Raw genomic sequence first — 11187 nt, 5'->3', positions numbered from 1 at the left:
GATAATTATAATACTTGTTATAACAGAATCAATCTGCTTTTTCTTTTGCAATTATTGGCAGCTATCCCCAGCTATTACATCTAGAGGATATACATAAAAAGTTTACATGAAAATAAAATAGGATCATTACAAAACAAATGAGAAGTAAAGAGGGACAGGAAGAGAGAGAGATAGCGAGGGAGAGAGAGAAAAGGAGATGGGTCCCATTCAGTTAACTTCTAAAAAGCCGAACCTAGTTGTACAGCAGTGCTCACACTGTCTCAGATGAGTCATTTGCAACTGAGGAGCCTTTATGTAGCTTTTCGATGTGCTGCATGGTGACTGGTGGCAGGATGCAGAAGCTGCTGCATAATCCAAGTCTCTGGCTGTGGAAGCCAACCGTCCCTCAGAGGTGCCAACATCGTGGGGGTCTCTGGCACCCTGCTGTTAGCGGTCAGAAAAATCACAGGGTGAATCTTTAACCTGAAAACATGTCCAGGAGGCCTTAGAAAGTTGTTCAATATAGGACACAATTCAGACATATGACAGCAATTTCCAAATATTCGGTTGCTACAGTAAGGTTTGGAAAGACGAAGCTTTTGGGTCCACACCCTCCTCATTTAAATAAACACGACTGCTGCTGTGTGTGGTTGGCAATGGAACAAACAGTTGCTTTTTGAACAGTGTGAATGAATATCCTATAGTGGCATTACTCAAGGGCTGGGTTTATTTAGACTTTGGCTTATTTTGTGACTTGAAACATGAAACCGTTACTCAGGTTCTTCTTAATCACTGAGATCGGACTCCTCACCCTCCCTCCTTTCCTGTAGGCAGTATGTGGTAAGAGTTAGTCCTCAGGGAGAGACAACTGGTATTTACCTGTGTCTAAACTAAGCACAGTTTTATGCAAGTTTTATGAATAGTTTGAGTGTATTATTTTTTAAAAAAATTCTTAATCACTTCTGTCTACAGAAGTCATTTTAGCTCCTAGAGAAACTGATTCTGTAAGAGACAACTTGTGTAACATGAGGTTGACTCTCATGTTATGTGATTGTCAAATGGGTGTCATCTAAAATAGAATGGAGGTTCTGGGAGGTTTTACCTACATAATTAATGTCTACCTACCTCTACTCTAAATAACTACTGCTTCTTGATATGACGGTGGAGTTGGTTGGAAAGTGAAGGATTTTTTTTTCTCCTTTTTTTTTGAGATTTTAAAAAAGACAAACTAAACTTAATCATGGTCATAATTTTAGCTTTTGAACAATTTCCAAGCAGAAAGTTTGGTTTTCATTTTTAGAAGGAAAAAAAAAAAGCTGTCCTGCAAGAGATCACATCCTATAAAAACTTTTCATTTCAACAACTACTTCTAATTTTGTCTTCTTTTTTCTGGTGTTGGCCTTTTCTGGACATGCCGAGATGGAGGAAACCAGGACTGAAATAGTATAGTCTGCACCACTGTAAGGTGCTTTTCTTTCCCTCTTGTCACTTCTATTTAGTTTTCCTGGGAGCAGATTCCTGCTTTGTCCTTTCTGGGATACATTCATCTCTCTGTATATGATTTTGGTCCCTCAGCTCAAGAACGACCTCATGGATTTTCATCACGCTGGCTGGAGATCCCCTTCTGTATGTCATGGAGCACAGAATTTTAGCAGGTTGCCCCTCTATTTAGCCTAACTACTTGGTTTAGACTTTCGAAAAGGCATTCAGGTTTGATGGGAAAGCATAAAAAGAAGCAGCAGCCACCACTTCCCTTGGTAGTGTGTTCAGGAAGATAACCTCTCTTGATAGTATGTGCCATAATTTGTGTTTGATTGACTTTAATGTGTGAACATTAGTTCTTTTTACACTTTTCTCCCATAGATCAGCACCTGTTACTTTCTTCCTATGAAAGTGTCACCGAGGCAGCTCTCTTTAGTCTGTTGGTTTAAGGTATTGTTTCCACACCTTAACTTACTTTTGTATAAAACTTAGGAAATCAGGTTTGTCTACATTATGAATTGCTCTCAGGTCAGTCTGCTTTTGAAAGGAAGCTGCCTCTGCCTACAGGGATACACTGGTCTATAAAACAAACTGCTGTACTAACATTCCCTTTTTATGGGTAGATGAAAGTCATAAATAGCTATTACAGAAACACACATTCATTAAAAAATCTGCCAGTTTTTATGTACTTAATTTAAAGCGAAGTTACAATGTATGCTATGATATACCACTCTATGACACTATGGAAACACTAGTTTTAGAAATTCCTTTTTTTAGAAGCTGCACTTTAAATTTACAGTTTAATTATAGGCTATAGTTTCAGATAATTGAATCCTCAGGGAATTCTCACCTTCTTTAAAATGAAATAGTGTTAATGCACACTGAATTGTTTAATGAAAATGAAGTTTTTCTTGGCTGTTTCAGCAGTATTTGCAATGGGGGGGGTTGCACTGACCTTTTGAAAACCCTCAGAGAGCAAAGGGAATAAGGGTCGCTAAGATAAAATGAATAATTAATCTTGGTAAATGGCATTTCATCACATATAATTATAAAAAATACTGCCCTAGGAAAACAGATATTTGAGGACAGCCTGTCATAATTTGTAAAAGTTTTTAACTTCTCTCACTTTCATAAAACCAGCATGTTTGTACGTGTTTTAACATGCCCCTACTGTATGGTTGAACACTTTACAACCAGAGAAAAATGCTAAAACAAAATAAAATTAAGGCATAACTTCTACTTTGCAATAAAAAAGGCATTACATGAACTTGCTTCTTAAATGTTCTGCTCACATGTATTAAAAAAGATACAGTACATCAATAAAAGGTAAGGGGCTAAACGCAACAAATAATGCAAGAAAACTCAGTTCTTCATATCAAAGTTACAGAGATTTGAACGAGGTGGAGGATACAATTTTGAGTCCTGACCTCATTGAAAGCAATGATTTCAGTGCCATTGATTTCTGTAAGGTCAAGAGTCTACTTTGAGAATACCTGCAGCGTAAATCTGAAAATTCAGCTACACATAAAAACCTGTTACGGATACTGCAATTACTTGCACCTTGGAAGACCTTCAGCACATCAGTAACAAAAACATAGGGTCATTTTGCAATAATTCATTATGGTTCTGTGAAATCGATAAACTGTTCAGGGAAAAACAGGGGGCAAGGTCCTAATTTTCATTCCATTATGGTCCTTCTGCACTCTTCAGTCTGTTCAAAAGGGCTGTAAGGCCAGGGAACTTGGTAACTGAGGATTATCTTTGCTGTAGGGGCACTCCTAGGTGTATCGTTTGTAGATTTGCCTCTCAGACTTTCACATTTCCCATAGTATAATTTTGTCATTGCTTCTTTAATTCTCTTTCTTTCTGAATCTCATTTCTAAAAGTGAATCTCTCAAAAACTTATGAAGCCTTAACTGTGATGTCCTTCTACATTTGATGTGTTTCCTAAAAGACAGTGCTTTGCTTTGTTGGGATATTTCAAAACACACATATAATATTGCATATAATGCAATATTATATTTAATCACATAACTTTTTATGGGTATGTTTAAAATGTGTACAGGTATTTTAATAATAAAAATTAAAATATTATGAAAATATAAGCATATAATTCCAAGATAATAACCTCTTTCTCTGCTATATTATCAGCGAAGCAGCTTTTCTCATATTTAGACATTGCTTACTTGTTCTTTTGCCATCCTTTGAACAAATAGAAACAAAAGTTGATACCTTCAAACAGGCCCTGATCCAAAGCTTGTCAAAATTAATGTCTATCTTTAGGTTTGATTCATTAAATACTTAATGAGAACGCTTAAGCTATAGTCATCTTACATGTCCTGGAAATAACAAGATATATTTCAACTACTTGTCTTGACTCCCTGTTTAGACATTTAATATAAATTGGTACTTTTAGGATGGGATTTAGTTGATTCATTTGGAAGGCCACTTTTGAATGTCCGATAATTCAAACGTTGGTATCTTAATGATTCATATAAATCTGGTCTGAAAAGTGCCCGCTTCACTCTGTTGTCTATCCAGCAAATGCAAATATCTAATTGGAGACAATTGCAGAGTCCACATTTGACCAGGTGAATCCTACCCACTATGCCTGGAATAACAGTTCAAGCTGGAAGTGAATTTGCAAATAACATTATTTATCAAGAGAGATGTCTTCAGGTACTAGGAAAAAAGATCTTAATTGCAACGTCGACCAGATTTTCACGGAACTCCACCCTGATAGCTCAGGGCAAGTTTCAGTATGTGGCACACCCTTCATCAGTGTAATGAAAAACGTTTCGACAGACTCCATCACCAGAACCAGCATCAGAAGTGTTGTCACTGGGCACTTCTGGGAGAGCTTTATATCCTATGATCCTGTCAGTACTTTCCAGCAAATGCAAACTCTTCCGGCTTACATCCAAGCAAGGAATGTGCCCTCCTGCTACCATGGAATCTCCTGTTAACATCCACCTATTTTTAGTATTCACTGTAATTCTTGTCCACTCACAATGAGTGATAAAACAGACTTTTGCTTCCTTCTTAGTTCTGTGAGCTGCTGAATCACAGTTTCTGCTAGGACCTCATCCAAAGCCTATTGAGATTAATTAAAAGATTTATCCATCCCCTAAATGAGCTTTGTTGCAGGCCTTGAGTTCAGTGATGCATAAGGCAACCGGCTAAGCTTTGAGAAGACAAAATATTGTGCTGGAAGAGACTATAGTGGTCTTCTGATTCAAATTTCCACATAACATAGCTCTCAGATTTCCCTGAATTTGCCTCATTTCATGGAAACATCCTTTATTTGCACGACAATCTGGTTGAATGCCTGCTGAATCCAGCTGAATGTCTGACCAGCCAAGTTCACCGTCTAATGCTAAAAGCAGGACAGGGCATTGACCCTTCAAGTCAATGAGATTTTGACTCAGTTGAGATTTTCCCCAGTATTTTAACTCTTGGGGGTCCTAACTACTGGTAGTGCTTAGGTCCTCACACTTACCAGAGTACTATTTTCTACATGTGATATTAGCAAAAGCAGACCTTGCTGTGCATGTGTTTATTTCCAGCCAATCTCCATACAATTAGTAGTGCATGCTAGGTGCTGTGATCCTTCTTATTTACCAAGGCAGAAGTTGTTTTCCGGAACCATTAAGGAACCATTCCAGTTCTCTGTATTTACTTAAACACATTTTTACTTAGGGTATGCCTAGGCTTCTACTCAAAGGTGTGATTTCAGCTGATACTGATACATATATTCTGGCTTGACTTAAACTAAGTTTTATAGGAACAGACAACAGTATAGTTGTTAGCTGCCTGAGACTGTAGCCAGTGCTGTAGATGACTTTCGCAGCCTTTACAGGCTCTGTTTGTAAAAGGCCATGAAGGATTAGCAAAATTAGCTTCCTGGGGAGCAGTGAAGGTGGTAAAAGTGGAATTTTCATTATGGTGACATATCACAGATGGGTGTAAAACTTGAGTCTGGTAATGCTTGCTTAACTCCAAAACGCGAAGATTGAACAGAGAGGGATTTTTCAGCTAGCTTTCCTGGTTGGCATGCTGAATCCAATGACAACCTGTTTTACCTCCCAAATTGTATCTCCAGAGTAGCCGCTTCACTGGCTTGGAGCAGTTGAAGATTATTAAATCCTTTCATGCTAGGTTATACTTCTTCAAAATCATTCCTAATATGCAGAAGTCAGGTCCAAAACAAATTTCCCTCACACAGTGATCTCAGTAAGTTGCTGCGCAGTTCCCCGCTTCCAGTTTTTTGTCTCTCAGGTGTTTGTCAGAGCCAGGCATTTAAAACCTACTTAGGCCTGAGACACTGCCAAATGGTTGTTTCTATGGTCTTGAAAATGATGTGTACCCTGGCTAAGGTCTTTTGTTTAGTTAAACACACATCTCCTAGCAGTTTAATAGGCCTGTTCTGGGTGGACAGGTAGTTCTCAGCTGAGGATGTTTTGTGGCCTATAACAGAAGCCAATGGGTATGCAAAAGCTTTTCAAATCTAGGTACCACTAAGGTTAAATTTGGCCAGTTTAGCACAAACTGAAGAGCTGCTTGTTTTTGAGTTGCCAGTCTGACTTAGATTAAACTAAACAGTGACATGTAACTGTATAACAAAACCCTAGCGTAGGCAACCATAAATGGAAATGAGCAGATTAACAGAGCGCAGGGGAATATAACAGTCCTGTAATCAGTAAGGTTGCGTGATATATTATGCTTACCTGACACACAAGTCAACTCCAACAGAACAAATAGTTTAACGCTTGGTGAGTGTGAACAGGATGTTGGCTTAGCCCAATTCGCTAAAAGTATGCTCATTTTCCAATTACTCCTGAGTAATTTTTATTTTCTGTGGGCAGAGGAATGGGCAGAAGATGCTTGAGATACATGGTGTAGTTATCGCATGCACTGGCTATAGGGCTGAATTTGGCTTAAAATTTCTTTATTTCACCTCGTATCTGCTCACACTCCACAGTTTCCTATCTACATACTGTGCTGATAGTCACTTGTGGGGCTATGTTGCAAACACAAAAGCCACTGAAATGAGTTGCATTAGAAATAAACCTCTCTTCAGAAAGAGCTGTATGGCACAGGCTGCAGAGTGGGGCTGCGAGGTGCTGAGTGGAGAATGGGAGAGGGAGCTCCTGGGGCTGGCTTTCTCACGGGAACCATCCCACAGTATAACTACTCCCTGGACCCTTTGGGACCACATTTGATAAAAGAATGTAGGAGTTGAAGTGGTGTTTCTGAGAAATCACAACTTATGTTACATTACAATGAAAACTAGCAGCTGCGGAGCACCTTTGAAAAGCAAGACCTTGTTCAGATGACGGTAAGAGGTGACTCTTAAAATTAGGTCTGAAATGGGCTATTATGTGTTTAAGTTTTCTGCTAACTGGGAACTTACTGAATCCTTATGTACCACGTTTGATTCCTAAATGGTATGTTTAACCATCAAAACCCTTTACATGTACCTACAGTGTTGTATATCCTAGACTTTAAGTGTCTTCTAACAAGACAGAGGAAATCAGAGGGTAGTATAACTTCAGCAGAGGAAACTCCATGTTGGATTAGGAAAGGACTGACGGGGTTATGTTCAGAGGGCTTGGAGCTTCAGAGATCTCGAAGTGGTAGGATGATCCTCCATTGATTTAGCCTGTCTCTGAGTACATGGACATAGCTGTAAGAAATGGAGCTTGCATGTTGTTATGGAATGGCATCTAACATTAATTTCTGTTTATAGTGATAAAACTATTCAGGACAGATTAAATTGTAATATTAATAATCCATTTCTTCTCTTACTGCTGTAGGACTTCTCTATTGGTATTTTTGTAGAAGAAGAGATCAAATACATGTTCAAAAGTATCTTTAAATAACAAGCCTTTAGGGAAAAAAAAAAGGTAAGATGGGAGACCACAATACTGTTGCACAACTGGGCAAAATCTGTGACGTTTGCAAACACTTTCACTAATGGACTTTTGGGCTACATCCATGCTAATGAATTAAACAGTGCCAGCAAATGTTCTTGGGACTGGAAATTGATTGTCTCTATCCTCAAATTGACCTTGGCATGGTTTTGCCCTGGCCAGCAAGTGCTCTCTTGAACAATTCGTGGTGCGGTTTGGAGGTTAGCATGGACCATACCCAATAGGAAGTCTGGATGTGGCCACCTCGTTTCAGAGATTAAGAGAGTTGATTAGTATTGACAGGTATGGTGGAGTGCCAGCTGGGCTCAGTGCCAGAGACTGGAGAAACATGTACTATGAGTAGCTTTACCATCCCAGGCTGGGGTGCCTGGGATGTGGCACTACTTGTAAGCCCTTTTTCCCACTGTCTCCAAGAAAAGGACTGGCCGTGACTGTTCATCTTCCTTGCCTGTTTATCACAAGCAACAAGTTAAGGACTTACAAATAAAAACAGCAAACATCTCCCAAACTTTGCTTCATCATGCACCTTTTGCAGGTGAGGAGCTGCCAAGACTGACTTCCCAGATATCAGCTGTGGTTGCTGTAATATCCCTCCTTTCCTAGTCTAGAGATGTGTCACCCTCCCTCCTGTCACTACAAAGACTGGCACTCCAAAAAGAATTAGCAGAGGTATGAAAATTTACAAAAGGAAATTTAAAAGATGTGAAAAGACTGCATGACTGCCTGGGATACTGATAGAGCACAGTCTTTATGTACATTTACTGCTCATATCTGATTTTTATAAGAACAAAACATGATGCTTCTACTCAGGGATATAACTGACTATATTTTCTCTGTGCAACAGAATGCAGAGGATGCCAGCCCAGCACTTCTGAAGAGACAAGACTTCAAGAACTGTGTGGAATTCCTTAACATATTAGACTTGTGCAGGGATAAAATAATTCAGATGAATCAAATCATCGTTGGATGTGTCTAGTCTACACAGTTACAATGAACATACTATAGGAGAAGAATCTCACCCAAACTGCTTCAGTGCACTTTTCGGAGCCTGAAAGTGGGTTAAGATGCATATTCCCCATCCCTGGAGGTGTTCAAGGCCAGGTTGGATGGGGCTTTGAGCAACCTGATCTAGTGCGAGTTGTCCCTGCCCATGGCGGGGTGTGTGTGTGTGTGTGGGGGGGTGGTGGACCAAAACGATCTTTAAGGTCCCTTCCAACCTAAACTATTCTATGATCCTATGTCCTTATTTTACAGATATTGGGCACAGAGGACAGTCCAGCCAGAGCTACATTACCAATCAGTTCACGTTTATGCATCTAGAAGGCTCCTTGGAATTCCTGCCAGCATCGTTCTCCCCGTTCAGACGTAGAACCATTCCCGATTCACCTCCGAGCCCGTGCCCCGCGCCATCGCGCCTCGGCGGGCTCTCCCAGCCTCTCCGAGCCTCTGCAGTGCGAAGCCTTAGCGATAAACGGGCAGATCCCGGCAACAAGACCGCGGCTCTGCCCCACGCTACGGGCGGAAAGCGTTACTCCCGGTGTTAATTTTGCGGCGTATTGTGTTCGTTTGAGAATCCCACCCGCTTCCCAGCTGCGTCTGCCCGAAGGTGTGGGGGTGCGGGCTGCGGGGAGCAGAAACGCACCCCTGGATGTAGATGTGTGTGTGTATATCTCGCTGCTTGGCTGCCCCCCCGGCCCGGTCCCCCCCCGGGCCGGCCCCGGGAACGCCCCCGCGGGTGCTCATGCGGCTGCCGCCGGCGGAGCTCGCCTGGCGCTGGGGCAGCGGCGGCCTCTCCCTTCCCTCCCCCGCCTGCCAAGGCGCCTCCCGCCCGGCCCCGGTCCCGCTCCCGGCCCCGGTCCCAGCCCCGGCCTTGCGCATAGCGGCGGACACAGCGGGCTGCGGGGCAGCGCTCACGGAGCGCCATGGCGCGGTCCCTCGGCACCGTCCCCCTCCTCCTCCTTGTCCTCCTCCTCTGCAGCTCCGCGGAAGCCGGGTACGTGGGGCCGGGGGGGCCGGGGGCGGGCGGGTACGCGGGGGGCTGCGCATCCCCTCCCCGCCCGGCGCGGAGGCTGAGCGGGGCAGCGGGGCGCTTCCCCGGGGGCTCCCCGGACTGAGCAGCGCTGCCGCCCCCCGTCCGGCACAGCCGGGGTGCGCTGGGTGAGCATCACCTCCAGCCTCCGCAGCGGAGTGCAACGGAAAAGCTATGCAACACGTATCCTACGTTATTGTGCGGACGCTGTTACTTTTTTTGGCGATTTTTATTTCACTCCCTGCCCTTTCTCCCTCTGCCCGTTTCGATTTTCCAGACCTACGTTCCTGGTGGCAGTTCCCTGGAACATCAGGCCGGGAGCAAACGTGACTGTTGGGGTAGCCCTGCTGCCGGACAGCCCGGCACAGGTCACCGTAAGGGGAGAAGTGATCAGAGATAACGAGACCATCTTGAGCAGGGAAATGGTCTTTGAGAAAGGTAAGAGAATGGAGTTGGCCTGGAAGGATTTAGATTTGCCTTCCCCCCCCCCCCGCCCAATATTTTGTTGCTCTCAAAATATCACAGCTTCTAAACGGTACTAAAATAGGAACTTTATTTTACCAAGTAGGGGTCGCTTATGGAAAAATCTTGTACTCTGCTGGCTCTGCATTCAGGTGCGCAACTGAGCTTGATAGCCAGTGGTTGCATGGGTGTGTTAATACATCATAAACTCTGAAAATAATCAGATAGTAGTGAAGTGATGGATGTGGGGTTTCTGAGGAACCAAGAAGTACTCTGGTCAAGGTAGTGGGGCCACCAAAGAAGAAATAGAGGAAGAGGTGCTGTCTTCTCCTTTTCTTCCTCTAATGATACTGACTTTTATTTCCTGCTTTCCGTTCTACTTAACATCAAGTTCAGTGAGCCTTGCATGAATTTCAACCTGTCTGTTGTTGTCCTTTTCAACATTATAAAACAGACAAGCAACTGGTAATTCCAGGCATATGAAACTATGTGGATGTCTGTGTCTGCACAGCACAGAGAATGATGCTTGACACTGGGAGTTCCTCAAGGCAGAGGGAATGGTGGGTGGGTGGGTGTTCAGGAACAGGTATGACACTGTATCAGACTGGATACAATGAGGAAAAAGGAGAAATGCTATGCTGCATTACTTGAAGTGCATAGATTTATTATTAATTTTTAATCTTTTTCCTGTCTTTTAAATATACATTTGAATTTTCCATGCTTTTTTACTTCATAAATGGAACAGAAAAAAAAAAGGTGCCAAGCATCTGAGCATTAAGTTGTTAGTCATTTGTTCTCTATGAACAAATACGTAAGCAAAACTGTTATGGGCCAGCAGCAAGGGAACTGCCCTGTAACAGAGGATGCAGTGTTGAAGGCGCGTATCTGAAGGTGCTACAGGAGTGGATCAGTTGTGAATAGAGTTACTCAGAGCGAAAGTAGTTTGTCAGAGTAAGGTTCTTAAGCTTTAAATTCTTCACTGAAGAACAAAACAACCTTAAGATAAAATATGTAGCAAAATTGTTGTAGCTGTGTTAGTCTTAAGAACGTGAAGGAAGACTGGGGGAGGTTTTATTAGGCCAGCTGTTGCAGTTGAAGGAAAAAACCCAAACATATCTCCAGGCACACAAAATCTTCTTTAAATGACATCATTTCTGCATACATTAATGCCCAGAAAACGTTGCTTTATCTGTCACTTGGGCCCATTAGGTTACACAGAGTCGCTAATACAGTGGTATTACTGTTCCTGTGGTGCACATGAGTTTGATGACTTTTATTGCCATGTGTCTATGCAAAATAAGT

At 42.4% G+C, this 11187-nt stretch overlaps 1 protein-coding gene across 1 annotated transcript in view; it reads left to right on the top strand.

The window, feature by feature from the left end:
• Nucleotides 1-9158: 9158 nt before the first annotated feature.
• The window catches only part of CD109 (CD109 molecule), an 81178-nt gene continuing 79149 nt past the window's right edge, over nucleotides 9159-11187 (top strand). Inside the window, exons 1-2 of the mRNA XM_054197202.1 lie at nucleotides 9159-9387; nucleotides 9701-9861. Coding sequence (XP_054053177.1) covers nucleotides 9317-9387; nucleotides 9701-9861 — 232 coding nt within the window. The 5' untranslated portion in view covers nucleotides 9159-9316. The remainder of the gene's footprint in view (nucleotides 9388-9700; nucleotides 9862-11187) is intronic.

Source organism: Rissa tridactyla, chromosome 3, assembly GCF_028500815.1.
Source record: "Rissa tridactyla isolate bRisTri1 chromosome 3, bRisTri1.patW.cur.20221130, whole genome shotgun sequence".
NCBI classification, from domain to species: domain Eukaryota; kingdom Metazoa; phylum Chordata; class Aves; order Charadriiformes; family Laridae; genus Rissa; species Rissa tridactyla.
The sequence above is the reverse complement of the archived record's forward strand: the minus strand, read 5'-3'. Positions and strand labels throughout refer to the sequence as shown.